This window comes from Drosophila albomicans, chromosome 3 (assembly GCF_009650485.2).
Source record: "Drosophila albomicans strain 15112-1751.03 chromosome 3, ASM965048v2, whole genome shotgun sequence".
NCBI lineage: Eukaryota > Metazoa > Arthropoda > Insecta > Diptera > Drosophilidae > Drosophila > Drosophila albomicans.
The window spans coordinates 46,919,082-46,934,493 of record NC_047629.2 but is presented as its reverse complement, the minus strand read 5'-3'; the positions used below and the strand labels follow the sequence as shown (position 1 = coordinate 46,934,493).

The window sequence follows — 15,412 nt, the reverse complement described above, 5'->3', positions numbered from 1 at the left end:
TAGCAACTTACTTCTCTTCTTCACTATGCCAATGCCAGAGTTTCCTCGCTTGGCAATTAACGAGTAGCTTAAGGTCTAGCAGAATTCTCTTCTACTGCGCTATGAAAGCTATAGTTACTTTGGTACTCTTTCACCTTTTCAAATCTATAAAAAAGATATTTCATTTTGTGGTTTCTTCATAAAAAAGTCGAGCACTCTTGCTTTTATGAAATAAAGAGTTATCTCTAAGCATGTCAACTAATGAGTGCCTTAAAGTCGAGCTGCACTTGCAACTCGCTGTTTCAGTTTAGTGTATTTCGTTGTTAGCTCAGCTCAGTTGTAATTGCGAATTCTGATGGTTGTGTGTGGCAAGTGTGGGAAGCGTGTGTGTGGCAAGTGTGGCAACTGCACGAGGTCGACGACTACATTAGCAGCTCTCTCTCTCTCTCTTTATGACGCAGTGTTGCGGTTGGGTGTTGGTAATCTTCTTGATGTCTGGCACGTGTTGTGGCTCATTTAGTGCTCGCTGTTAAGTGCCTTCCATCGCAAACAACCTCAACTCTTGACTGATGTGCAGAAAGAGAGAGAGAGACGGAGAGAGAGAGAGAGAGAGAGAGAGAGAGAGAGAGAGAGAGACAGAGAGAGAGAGACAGAGAGAGTACACTTGTCTAGCCTGATTTAAATGCTGCCACTTGATTCAGAGTCCTCGCCACAGTCTCACAACGTCTCATTGTCAACGTCAAGTGGCCTCTGGCTCTGATATATTTATGCAAGCCAACACTGCGTATGCGTTATATGAAGCGAAGCTTTGTTATTTGTTCGCCTAATTGGCTTCGAGTTCAGTTAACCACGATGACTTGCCAAAAATGTTGTATTATCAACAAATAAAAAAAAATATGTGTTTATGTGCTACGCTGTATTTTAAACATTTTTTCGTGCTCATTTCTTATGCCCTGATTTCGACTACTTTTTTTTTTTGGTTGTTGTTTATCAGCACAAAAGTCAATAACTGATTGCGCGAAGAGAACCTCAAAAAAATAACAAACAATGCTTATAAATAGCGCCTAGATAGTCCAACCAAAGGAAAAGAGAATGAGAATGTGTGTGTGTGTGCAAGTGTGTGCGTGTGTGATTACGTGTGACTTTGGCGGCGTTTGTCTTGTGGCTCTGATTTGTGACTTCGCTTGCTCAACTGCACTTGGGACAGCCAAAGCCAAAGCAAATCGTATGATGCGACCAATCAATACACAGAACTGTTTTGTTGACTGTTTTCTGTTTATTGAAGCGAATCAAAAACAACAACAACGACAACAAGCGCGGTAATTATAAAGGCCACAAGACAAGGCGACAAGCTCTCAAAGTCACGCAACAGTTTGATATGCACAGAGAAAAATTTCAATTCTAGAAAACTTTAATTCAACATAAACAGATTTGAATAAAGAATATGAGAATTTTAAGTTAAATATAATATATAAATAAATTCTGCATTAGTTGATGTTTAACTTTTCATTAATTTACATTTATCAAGGCATTGTTAATAGTACTTTACAAATACTTTTTGTAATATCAAATGGTTTGATTTTATTTTCATACATTTTCAAGATTTCAAATTAATGAAATAAATAAATTCCTTAGAATCTCTTTTTTGGTACTTCAAGCTGTGAACTTAGAATTTTTGTCTCGAAGTTGCGTTCATATTAGTATTTTTTCAATCGGTCGTAAGCACTGCTATTTCAAAGTTCACAGCTGCAAGTTCCAAAGATATAAGTACTAAACATTCTATAAAGGAATAATTCAGAATTTACTTATAAAGTATAATTCAGAATTTTTTCGGATTCTAATGTTTTGGTTAGAGATAATAGTTCACAGCTGTAAGTTCGAAAGATATAAGAACTAAGGACTCTAAAAAAGAATAATTCAGAATTTACTTATAAAGTATGTTTAAGAATTTTTTTCGAAATCAACTGTTTCGGTTAGAGATAATAGATATATTATATTATTAGACTTTGTTTTCAAAATTTCTTTTAAGTGTCAAGCTTAAATTTCATAAATTCTTTTGTCACACTTTTGTAACTCACACTTTTTGGAAGTAGATTTTTAAAACTTCAAATCAATCATATAATTTCGATTGTTTAAGCTTTTATATATATTTTGACTTTGTTTTTATTATTTTTGTTAAAGTGTCAAGCTATATTTAAATGTCAGAAATACTTCTGACAATCTATAAATACTTTGGAAAAAGTGAAAATAATAAATGCTGCCCTAGTTTTTATATATTCATTACGGATTTAAATATATTTTCTCACTAAAATTCACATTAATTTCAAGCCATTTTTATATTTGTTTAAAAAAACATAAATTGTCAATTTCTGGCTGAAAGCTTGTAATTTTTCCTTATAATAAACACGAATTGTCAATCACTTGCTTTTAGCTTGTAATTTTCTCTCAGTGCTTTAGCCAGAAATCGTATCGACATCTGGCAAACCAAAACAAACACACCTGATATTTCGTCGTTATGGCTGTCGCATATAATTTGTATCTGAATGCTTAAGTGGCACTTCACTTTTCAGATACTTTGGCGCAAGGTCACGCGGAACTCTTTGAACATGATCTGGCCGAAGAAACTTCTGTCTGCTTCAATGGGAAAATCAAAAAATCAGGCCAGCTAAGTAGTTTAATTTTCACAATCGCTTTTCCGTTGTGTGTTTGCTTTGCTTTGTGTTTTTCCCCCTTGGCCCCTTCTCAGTGTGTCAGCTTATTTGAGGTAATTGTTAAACGTTTCATGTGGCAGATGCCATGCAGTCACAGTCAAGTGTCTCTGGCCTGGTATTTCTCAGCATGTTTGATGGATTTCTAAGTGCGTGGATCGCTGTGATTTTTCAAAAAACGCCACAAAATACGTATACGCAGCGTGTTCGCTCAAACTATTTGTATTTGTTTTTGTTTGTGGAGGAGCTGTCGGACGCTAAGGCGAAGGCGACAAAAAGTGACGGGGCGAATGATTAATTAGCTGTTATTTCGGTGCTCAGTGTTCTGAGTGTGTGGCAGGGAAAAGCCTGCAATGAGTTGACTCAGCGCCTCAATTATTCATGCCTAGTGATTCCATCTGTCTGCAAATGAATCGAGTGGAACTAGAAGTTCAAAGTGGAAGAGAAAGAGAGGGAGAGAGTTCACCTTTAAGTTCGCTTTCCCAAGTGTCATGGTTTATTTACTTTGAATTTGCCACATGAATATTTAATAATCGAAAGTCCTTGGCACACACACCGAGCAGAAGCAACTCAATTAGAGCAGCGACCAGCACACAAAGAGTTGACAAATGATGCTCCCTCTTCTCTCTGTGCTCCCGTTGTACTCCCATTACGCATACGACCTGTTTGCCATGCCAAGAGGCCTTGACAACTGGTCTAAAGTGGAGGCGGCAGCCAATGAAAACTTGTTGCGCAGTTCACAGCACTTGCTGACGTCAGCATGAAGTTTAGCTGGTTTGTTAGTGTGTGTGTGTGTGTGTGTGTGGGCGTGGCCCACCTCCCTCTTTTATTGATTTGCCGAGCTAGTTCCCTAAGCACTCAGCAACCAGAAACCAGCACCCAACACGCCCCAAGCACACAAAGCTGAGCGTTGCGCGCGTCAGCAGATTCCACCCAAGGGAGTTCAGTCAGTCAATCACTCCGTCAATCAGCGAGGATATCAGAAAGCTATTCAATCGTAATACATTTCCAACGCATGCAGACGAGTACTCAGCGGTGCTTTTAAACTCAAGCTTAGCAAGTCAAGCGCACTACAACACAAGTTACATTTGAGATCAATCAGTCAATCAATCGAATTACATTTCAATACTATTTCACATTACACACCAAATTAAAATATTATGCAGCACTTCAATAACATGAGGACAGTTAAATTACGATTGAATTTCCGTTTGGAATGAATCATTCAGTAAACAATAAAGAATATCAATCATTCAGTATAGAATAAAGAACGTGAATCATACATCATAGAATAAAGAACGTCAATCAATCGTGCCTGGACTTAATTAACATTCATAATTCCGCATAGTGATTCAATTCACTCAACCTGTATGTCAATTAATAGTACTTTAAGTCGAAATACAATAGTGAATAAATCATACTGCACTTAAATAATGTTAAGTCAATGTTTGGTCAATCAAGAAATTAGGCTATCAATCTAACTACAACAAAGATTCCATTTACATTCAATCAGTCAGAAAATACATATTCAAAACATATCGAACATTCATATTTACTAAGAGTGTTTGATCAATCAGTACATCAATCGTATTACAGTACATCAATCGTATTCTGTTCAGACTAAATCAGTCAGTCAATCAAATACTGAGGACTTAGTCCATCATTCTGCACTTAAATAACATTGAAGTATCCACGCAATCAAGGAGTCAATCATTAAATCATTCAATAAATCGTACTATAACAGAAATTGTGTCTAGCATCAATCAGTCAGTCAATCAACTTCTTAGGAAAGAGTCAATGAAACAAACCGCACTTAAATAACATTCATGTTTCCACACAATCATGTGCGTCAATCATTAAGTCATTCAATCAATCGTACTATAGCAGAAATTGTGTTTAGCATCAATAAGTCAGTCAATCAACTTCTTAGGAAAGAGTCAATGAAACAAACCGCACTTAAATAACATTCATGTTTCCACACAATCATGTGCGTCAATCATTAAGTCATTCAATCAATCGCACTATAATAGAAATTCCGTATAGTATAAATCAGTCAGTCAATCAACTACCCAATGAGTACTCAATATATTATAATTCACTTATATCATACAATCAATCGTAACAGGAATTCTGTTTAGAATCAATCAGTCAGTCAATCAACTACTTAGTGAGAAGTCAACCCATTTAAGTGCACTTTAGTAACCTAAACTTTTACCCTTTTTAGTCTGACTCAATCACCAAGTCAATCAATCAATCAATCTTAATTTCCCTTCAATAACATTAACGTTTCCCCACAAAAATCTAAATCAATCAATCAATAATTCTTCAATAGATATGTGACTCACCTTTCTCCAGGCTGGCGTTACAGAACTTGAGTGCATCATCAAGCCTGTTGAGATGCATGCAACTAGCGGCGCGTTCGATGATCTTCTTGGCCAACAGCTCCGGTCCCCACCACTTCTCCACCAAGCGTCTGACAAGCACATCGGGCATGAATTTCATGGCCGTAGACACGCCCAGCGCATAGCCGCCCGCTAAAGCGGATGCCGAACTAGTCGAGGCCATCGTTGTGGTTGCCGTGGCTGTGGTGGATGCCACCGTTGTGGTGGTCACCGTGGTGGGTGCCGCATTCAATGCAAACCTCGGTCCGAGTTCAAAGGGAAAAGTGCCTTGCGGACTCAAAGCTGACGCAATGGTGTTGTAGTTGTTGCTATTGTAGTTGTTGCTGACGTTGACACCGATGCTGGACGTTGGCGTTGTGGCCGGACTGGAGCTGCTGGTGCTGGTCAGTGCCACAGCTGCCTGAGGCATGCGTTCGGCGCTGCGGGGAAACTTCACCAGGCAGATGTTGCACTGCGTGATCGTTTCACAACACTGGCCGCAAAAAGTGTGACCACAATTCGTGGTGACAGGACCACGCAACATATCCCTACACAACGGACACAGCAACGGATCGTAATCATCGCTGTCCGTCGGACTGGGGACGCATAGTTCTCGCGTTGGGGCATGCAACTCAAGGAGATCGGATGCCACATCGGCGGACAAATCCAAACCCATCGGCCAATCGTCCATATGTTGTTGCTTCGCAGAGTGTTGTTGGTAGCGCGTCGAGGTGGTGGTGGGCGTGGTCGTTGTGGGCGTTGTGGGCCTGCCAATGCCGAACTGCCGTACGAGGGCTGTCAATGCGCTGGCAAGGGCTGCCAACTTGTCGAGCGGGACATGTCCATCTGGCTGGCGACTCGCAATCATTTCGTACGCATCGAAGGCTTGCGGTAAATTTCCGTAGCGGACAAACGATTCGCCCAGCAACAACGACAGCTCTAGCTGATTGTTGCTGAGACTTTGCAGCAGCGCATGCAACGTGTGTGTTGAGCTGCGTGTTGCAGCGTTGCCTTGATGCAGTTGCTGTTGTTGTTGCTGCTGCTGATGTTGTTGTTGCAGTTGCATTTGTTGTTGTTGCAGTTGCATTTGTTGTTGGTTCTCCTTGCGCAACGCTTTGAGAGCACGCTTGGTGGCCACCGAGGGCTTCATGTAACAGCCCTGAGAGAGCGGCATGGCGACAGCTGTTGCTCTTGTTCTTCTAACGTTGTTGTTGTTGTGGCTGTTGCTGTGTAGCTGGCCGTGGTCACGTATGCGACACGACGACGACGAAGCGTCGCCAGTAATTTGCCTCGGAGTCTCTCTCGCTGCTTTGATTTGTTTATGCTATAATATTTATATTTATAACTTTGTATTTGAATTTGAATTTATATCTGTATTTTTGTATTTGCTTTGTATTTGATTTCTTTTCGTGTATTTGCATGCACTTCACATTAAGCTTAAGCTCTGCTCTGCTCTGGTCCGCTCAATTAAACACTGCACTCGGGACCTTTTAAGCACTTTATTTATAAACACATGTATTTTACTTTTTTTATAATTTATTATTTCTTGGAGTAGTTAGTTGTTACTCTCTTTGTTGTTGTTGTTGTGGGTTGAGCAGCTGAAAGCAGAAGACAAAACGAAACGAGAAATGAATGAGAAATGCGAAATGAACTGAGAAATCAACTCGGTATTGTGTCTGTTGTGTATGAATTTTTACGTAACGTACAAAATGCCGTTTGCGTTTTGTCCGATTCTGTTCTGCCGCCATCGCAGCTTTTGATTCTGTTTTATAATTCACACAAGCACACACACACACGTACACATACGTAAGCAAAAGAGCGGCAAGCTAAAGAGAGCACGCTTCTCTCGCATGCTCATTCTCTCTCTCTCTCTCTCTTTGATTTCATTTTCGTTTTATTGCTTGCGCCTTCGCTTGCCTATTTTATGACAGCTCCACAGAAGCAGCAGCGAAAAAAAAAAGAAACAGAAAACAGAAAAAAAAAAACATACCATATCTATTACTCAACCTCTGCTATCTCCTGTTACTTGCAGCTGTCTCTCTCTCTCTCTCTCTCTCTTACTCTTCGTGCAGTGACGTGACATTTGTCGCGTATGCTGTTAATTGACAGTCCTAAAAATTCTGAGCTTTGCAGCTGCGGCTGCTGCTGCTGCGAGACTTGAGACTTTGGCGCGTTACATAAACGGTCAACGAACTTGCAGCCGAAGCTGAGAAGCCGCAAAGTAACAGACGATGCAGTAAAAAGTTCAGAGCGCAACGGTAAAATCCAAGCCAGCTGTTCAAAAAGTGTAAATGATATGTTTAATTAGGCTCAACCTAATCGCATGTCATTTTGAATTTGTTGTCTATTCTATTTCTGTCGCTGTCGCAGTCGCTGCCGCTGCTGCTGCTGTAATACGCGAGGCTTCAATTGCTGCTGCTGATGTCTGGCCGCACATGTTGTTACATAATATTATGAAAATTAACACTGAATCACGAAGCGAACTGACGCGGACGCTGGCGCAAGTAACGAAATCAAAATCAAAATCGTCGTCACACACACACACGTAGCACACAAAAACAAAGGCAGCCACACACTCAAACGAAAAGTAACAAGCAAAGAAGAGAAGAGAACGTTGCGACGCTCTTAGCGCAAACAGTAATTTTATGCTCTTTAGAATTGTTCTCGCTCTGCTTGCTTACGTACGTGTATGCGAGAGAGCGCGTGTCTGTATGTCTGTGTGTGTGTGTTTGTGTGCGCTGCTGCTGCTGAAGCATTTGAACTGTTCTGTTTTTCAGTTTTGTTTTATGCGCACGTTTTTCTTTTGACGTTCAATTTTTGTATCTTGAAGATAAACAATGCCGGCACAACACACTCACACACACACTCTCACACACGTACACCCGCACACACACACTAACACGCAGAGAGCGGCGTGGCCATTGGCAACGTTGAAATGTTTTTGGTTTTTTGTTATGTAAACAATCATTTTTTTTTTTGGCTACTTTGTTTTTCCCTTTTGTTTTCGCCTGTTGTTGTTGTTGATTATAATTTGTTTACATCTCGCACTGCCAGAGAGAGATAAACAGGTACACACACACATGTATTTTACATTGCTTAGGCTGAAATCAAAGTGTGCCACAGAAAACAAAAAAATCGTTTATTTATCTTTGTTTCGCTCATAAGTATCTCAATGTATGTGATTATTATGTACGCAGCGTGTCCCAGTTGATTCTTTTTTTTCTGTTGTTGTTGTGTTTTTTGCATAAATTTCATGTTAAGTAACGACGAAAAGAAATATCCCGTTGAAATCGTCTGCTCTATTGGTAGTTGGCCAAGAAAAGAAAAATCGCACATATGCTTATGTGTATGCTTATGTGAAGGTTTCTATAGATGTTCCGATTTTATTTTTATATAAATTTGATTTCATTTCGTCGTCGTCGAGGCACTGAAATATCACAATCTGAATTTGATGCCGTATTTTTTGAAGAATAAAGAATGAGAATCTTTATTTCACACACGTGTCATCGCTGCGATTTCCAAATATTTAATTCGACCTTTAAGCACTTGAGAGATCTTTTGTTGTTGTTACCGACCGAGTATAATCGAGTTATCTGCACTTTGTATGCCATGTAATTGGCTCGTAAGTGTTTTTCCTTTAGACACTCAGTCAACTTGTGACGCATGCAAGTTGGTAAACAACTTTATTGCCACAACCTGATTTAGTCGATTCTAGTTGCTTGCATTTTCCCCTGTTAGTTTGTTATTGCTTTGCGTAAGTAAAAATTATGTATACGCCTCATATAACAGCACGTGTATCTAAAAGCAATCGCTTATATGGCTGTCTAATTGCATAATGCAACAACAATAGCAACAACACTGATAAACGCTCCTAAACGAACTGCAAATATGTCGCCTTTTGTTGTTGTTGTTGTTGTTGCTAGTGTTGCTTCGTGTTGTTGTTGTTGTTGTTGTGAGCAATGCTAGCATTCTATTCTAGTTAGTTTTTCACGTTTACGTTTTTTGTTTTCATTATTTTCTCTCTCTCTCGCATTATGCAATGTCAATCATATTTCGCGATTGCATTTATCGTTGCCTGTTGTCGCCATCGCCTCAGCAATTGTTGTTGCTGTTGTTGTTGTTGTTGCTGCTGTTGCTGCTGCTGTTGTCGTCAGACGACTTGGCAGCAATGGCGACAACATTCTGAGTCGGAGACTGGGCATGGAACGGAGACTGGAACCGATACAAAAACCAATTACAACGACGACGACAACAACTACTTACTTACTTTGCTCAATACCCTGGAAATTTTGAATGCCTTCAAGTGGGTATCTTAGTCAGAGAGTTGACCGAGTTGAAAATACTTTCAGAATTTGTAATCTATAATAGAAGCTCACAAATTACAATCAGTTCAAAAAGCTGTACACAGAAAGAAAAATCGGGATTTTGGTCTTGGTCTAAAAAGTGCCTCAAGAACATGAAATTCCTAAAGTTAGAAAACACATCTTGATTTCAAGAAAATTTGAAGAAGTTCCAAGAGAAGAAAAAATCTTATACAGAAGCTCACAAAGTAAGATTTTTATTTCTAATTTCTGAAGAAATGGTTATATTACTTGTGAATACTACAAAGTGATTCTAAATATTTAAGTAAGTTTTAGCCCATACACTAAGTTTTATTCAAATTTGTATTTCTTGGTTTTCTTTTTGTTTAAAGAGATTGATTATTAAGCAGTTTATACACAGAGAGAGAAATTCTAGATTTAAAAAACCTTGATTTAAGATTTTTTCGATCATAATCGAAATCTTGGACAGATTTTTTGTAGAATTTCGATCTTGATTAAAGAATAAAGCTTCAACATTGTCATCAAACAATTTAGATTCAAGATTTTATTCTTGGTTTTAGCACTTTTTTCTTTTTGTATAATAGCTAAAATTTATATTTAATTCCAGTTAGTCGTAAATAAAAAAAAAAAAAACAAATATTTAAATAACAGTTTTTCAGAGCTCTATAAAAAAAAAGAAAACATGTAAGCTTGATTTTATTTAACTTTACTTAATTTCATTCAAATAATAAGAACGCAAATAGATTCACTTCAATTTCTTTCAATACTTTGATTATAAATTCTGGAAAATTCCAATTGTAATCATTTCTTTTTTTATTTCTTATATTTCTCAAGAGATTAAATCACTGCATGAAACAACAAATTTTGGAATTCTCTAATTCTTATATAAAATTATAATTAAAATAAAATAAAATAAAATTATAATTAAAAAAAAACACTTTGTCATACGAAGTCTATCAAATTTGGTTCATCATTATTGCTATAAAATATTGAAAACGAATTGAAATTGTTAAAATATTTAGAATATTATGTAGTTTAATAAATTTCTTGACTCTACTTTCTTTCTTCCTAATATGCAGCATTAATAGTCTTTACTTTGCTCTTCTACACTTACAGGGTATTTTCAAGTCGCTCATCTCTACTTGCTCTTAAATTTATATGTATATTGCTTGGCTTATTACTTAAGTCAATTGTCAATTGTTGTGGGTGGCGACAAGAAATTGCCTTGAAATGCAATGTCGGATGCAAATAAGCAAATGTTTTTCCCTCCCCCTCCCCCACCCCACTCTCCACGCTCCTCACCCCTTCTTAATTGCCCTTAGGCGCTCCACAAGTGTGTGTGCGAGTGTGCGAGTGTGTGTGTGTGAAAGGCTAAGCTGGCGTGAGTTTTGGGCCTAATGGAATTACATAATTGCCGTGATTGCCGTTCAATAAGTGCGAGTGCGAGAGTCTGTTATGAAATCGCTTCAACTTATTATACAATTTTCATAAACATTTTCTTGCTGACATTGCTGCTGCTGTTTTTTTTTTTTTTTTTTTATTGTTGCTGCGTGAGTGATTTTTTTTGTTCGTTTTTTTTTTTGCTCTGATATTTGTTTTATTGGCTTTTCATTTGTTTTTTTATGGCCCCCTTTTACGAGTGTTGTATGTGTCGACGATAAACGGCACCCAACAAGAAATTAATTTCAAATGAGGGGAAAACAACAACAGAAAACTGAGAAAGAATTCAAAATCATCACAAAGCAACATTCTGTATAGTTTTTTTTTTAGGGCACTTTATGATTACGTTTATTTCTTTTGCTTTTTTGGGGCATTTGATTTGTCGCATGATTGCATAATGTCTCACATTAAAATTACTCGATGCGAGATTCTGACTAATTGCATTTTTTTCAGGCTTATGTCACGAGCTCATTTTACATACGAGTAAAGGCCACAATGGAGAGCAGGCCAATTTTCCATAGCTGAGTCACACACAACTCTAAGGGGGGACTCTTTGCATAATGACGAAGGAAATATTTGCCATTTCCAGTTGAAGGTTTAAACAGCTTAACAGTTTTCAGTTCGTGTTGATGTTGTTGCTGTTGTTGCAGTCGCATTATGCGTCGCGTGTCGTAACTGCGACGTCGACGTCGATGACGATGTCGAGAGTGTGAGGCGACAACGCTGCCAGCGTCACGTAAACTGCAACGAGCCGGCAATCTTGCTTACTCTACAAAGTGGTGGAGGAGGAGGAGGGGAGGGGGTGTCAAGGAACTGTTAATTTGACAAGCGATTCCGTTTGTTGACTTTTCAATAAAGTTCAGAGAACGAGCGCAGTGCATAATTCGCATTATGTATGAATAACATTTGTATTTCATCATAATTCGTAGTATAATTATAATTTGCATTATGTATTTCATCATAATTTGTATTATGAACATTACAAGTTTCTGCCAACAGTAAATGTATGTAACAGAAGCAGCCCTCTCTGACCCTTTAATAATATATATGTATATTCTTGATCAGCGTCAACATCCTAGACAATATAAGAACCTTTATGTCAAAGGTCATAAGAGATAGAGTTATCTCAATATACCAAATATACATTTCGGTATATTTTAGCTATGATTTTTTGTATTGAAAGCACTTGTTATATCAATATACCAAATATATACTTTGGTATATTTTTAGTATTTTTTGGTATTATTTGGTATGCTTTTACGTATATACCAAATATATTTTGTATATGGATTTGGTATATAATATAAGAACCTTTATGTCAAAGGTCATAAGAGATAGAGTTATATCAATATACCAAATATACATTTCGGTATATTTTAGCTAGAATTTTGTGAACTGACTTGGTATATCAATCTACTAAATATATATTTCGGTATATTTCAGCTACAATTTTGTGTGTTGACAGCAATTGGTATATCAATATACCAAATATGTATACATTTCGGTATATTTCCGCTACAATTCTGTGTACTTAAAACACTTTACATCACAATATACCAAATATACATTTCGGTATATTTTAGCTATGATTTTTTGTATTGAAAGCACTTGGTATATCAATATACCAAATATATAATTTGGTATATTTTTAGTATTTTTCGGAATTATTCAGTATCCTTGTACATATATACCAAATATATTTTGTATGTGAATTTGGTATATTTGAACGATTACACTAATATGTATACCAAATATACGTTACGGTATATTTTTCTATGTGTCGGTTATTAATTTGGTATATTTTAATGATATCACTGTAAGTTTTTCTAACTTGTCGTTTAGTTGGAGAAGGAAATCCAACAAAAAAAACTTAATAGTTTTCCATAATTTATCTTAAAACTTGCTTTTGATTTTCTTAAAATTCACAGAAATTTTATAGATCACATTGTGACATTGAAAATTTAACTAAGTCATGGCAACGTTATACTATTTTATAGTTTTAGTACTAATTTTAATTTAGTTACCACATAATAAAGGATATATATAGTATACATAATAAATGGAAACGGGAATTAAATTGTTTACTTTAGCTTTATCTCTTTTCAATCGTTATAAAATAAATATAAATGGAATACGTTACACATTGTAAGGAACATGCAACGTAATTGCAATAAGTGCACTGGAAGAATTAAATAGTTTTCTTATATAATACTTCACTAATATTGTTCTATTTATTGTGTTTCTTTGTATGAAATGGGACTTTGAACATTTCACTTATGTAATGCAATTGAAATATATATTATGGGAATCTAGTAAGCTAATTAATTTAATATTTTTCTTTGTATAATACTTTTAAATTCATTCCATCTATTTATTTACTATAATTTTGCTTTCATTGTTTCTATTCTTCCTAGAATAAATCACATTAAACCTTTGAACTCTGGACTTATATAATGGAAATTAAATAATATTGGAATCGAGTAAGATTCAATTTATTGACTGAGATTAATATATTCATTAGCAATCGGTGAATTTAATAGATTTCTTATGTAATGCTTTACTATTAATTGCCCTGATTTACTCAAATGTATTTATATTTATTTTGATGGTTCTTGAAATTTATAGAAATACTAGAATAGATCGCATTGGGACATTGAACATTTTACATTTTATTTGCATTACAATTATGTAATTGCGTCGTACATTGTTGCCAAAGTGTTGTTTTATGCATATTTATTTGACTTGATTTCATTTGTAGTATTCACATTGTTATTTTTTGGCATTTGTCACAGTTACGCAAAGTTGTCGGCAGCATTGAAATTATATTTATATATTCGTATTTAATTTACTTTGCATGCGAATTAATCATGCATGTTATGAGAATGCATTCACAGTTCACATATTACATATTTAATTCAATCTAAATGCTTGCTTATGAATTAATCATGCACATTACTCAGCGCACTGCGTTTATCACCAAATTAAATATAAATTATTATCAAGTGCCCATTTTGATTCTCATTCTGATTTCGATTCTGTTTTGCTATTGCTGTCTTTGTCTTCTGTGGCTGTGGAAAGAAAAACAAACGACGACAACAACACGACGAGCGAAAAAAACAAAAAAAAAAACGCTTAGTAATGCCTTTAAAAATATGGCAACACGTAAGCGGTGCAAAACGACCTCCCCCTCTCTCTCACACTATCTCTCTCCCACTCTTTCTCTAACCATCACTGGCCACCCTTTGGCAGCTCATTGCAGCGCATTTTGTTTTCACAATCAATTCGCAGAAACACCAACAACAACACCAACAACTACAACAATGAAAACAGTTTTTTCGCTGCCTTTTAACTCTGCTGCTGCGCTGCTGCTGGGCAAAGAGCAATGCAACTTAGTTGAGCGGCCCGTTCATTCACATTGCACACAAGCACACACACATACAGTCATGCACTCTCACTCACACACATTTACGTTCACATGCACTTGCTTAACAGCAGACGGCGTGTGGCCTGATGTCGTAACTTAAGCACAAAAGAGAGAGAGAGAGAACTTTTTAAGCACAAATAAGGCTGCTGCGCTGCTTGCTTGCTGGCTGGCTTGCTTACTCTTAGCGCCACACTCTCTTTTGTATTATTTAGTTCGCACTTTACCTGTCGCACTCTCAGCTGCTGTTGCTGCTGCTGCTTCTTCTTCTTGTTGTGTAGTTGTACAACACGACCGCGCCTCCTGTCTAAGAAGCGGAGCGTAGCAAAAAACACACACACAATAAATTCTTTTGTGTCAAAATTTATTGCCACACGCGAGACACTGCAAAATTCTTTTGCTCGATTTATAATTATTTTTTTTTTGTATTTTTTGATTGTGATGTGCCCGCTTTTTATATTTTATATTTTTTTGGGGCGTGCGCGTAACTTTTGCTTTTGCCTTCGTTTTTTTTTTTTTTGTTGGTTGGTTTTCTTTTTTGCTCTGTGTTTTGTAAGAACTGAACGACTCTCGGCTTTACGTAACCCACAGACGGGTTTTACACATTTGGCGCGCACGAGGGGCGGCTGCAGCGGCGGGGGGCAGAATAATGACGTTTCTATATCTCCAGTTTGCCAACTTTATGCCGAAACTAATTGAAAAATTTGTATGCTGCTTTTACGCATAAACATATTCATACACACACACACTCACTAACACAGAGAGAGGCGCGCGCAAAAAACAGTAGGCGCGCTTGTTACGTTGACGTTGTTTTGTAATGCGCTTACGTTACGGTTACGATTACGATTACGCGACGTGTGGAGGCGCGAGGCGTCGAGCGATTGCGGTGCAGAGCGAGGGGGGCGGCGTAAGGCAACGTGTTCGAGGGCGGCGCGAGCGCTGTGTGAATTCAAAACGCTCCGCCTGCTGTTTTTTTGCTGTACTTGCCACGGCCGCTGTTCGACAGCAAATGAACGCAGCTCACTGCGAGCGCCATCGAAAAGCATTCCAAAGAGCGCGTAAAGTAACAACAGCAGCAACAGCAACAGTCGCTGCTCTCTCACACATACTGCCGTGCTATTATGTCATAGCTCTCTTAAGCAGCCAACAGCGCGCTGTTGC

General features: G+C 37.5%; 1 protein-coding gene across 1 annotated transcript in view; it reads right to left on the bottom strand.

Annotated features, from left to right (window-relative positions):
• Nucleotides 1-15,263, bottom strand: part of LOC117566958 (uncharacterized) — a 42,283-nt gene extending 27,020 nt beyond the window's left edge. Inside the window, exons 1-2 of the mRNA XM_034246604.2 lie at nucleotides 14,479-15,263; nucleotides 5,033-6,666 (exon numbers count right to left, since the gene is read on the bottom strand). Of these exons, the coding sequence (XP_034102495.1) occupies nucleotides 5,033-6,242 (1,210 nt within the window). The 5' untranslated portion in view covers nucleotides 6,243-6,666; nucleotides 14,479-15,263. The remainder of the gene's footprint in view (nucleotides 1-5,032; nucleotides 6,667-14,478) is intronic.
• Nucleotides 15,264-15,412: the final 149 nt, after the last annotated feature.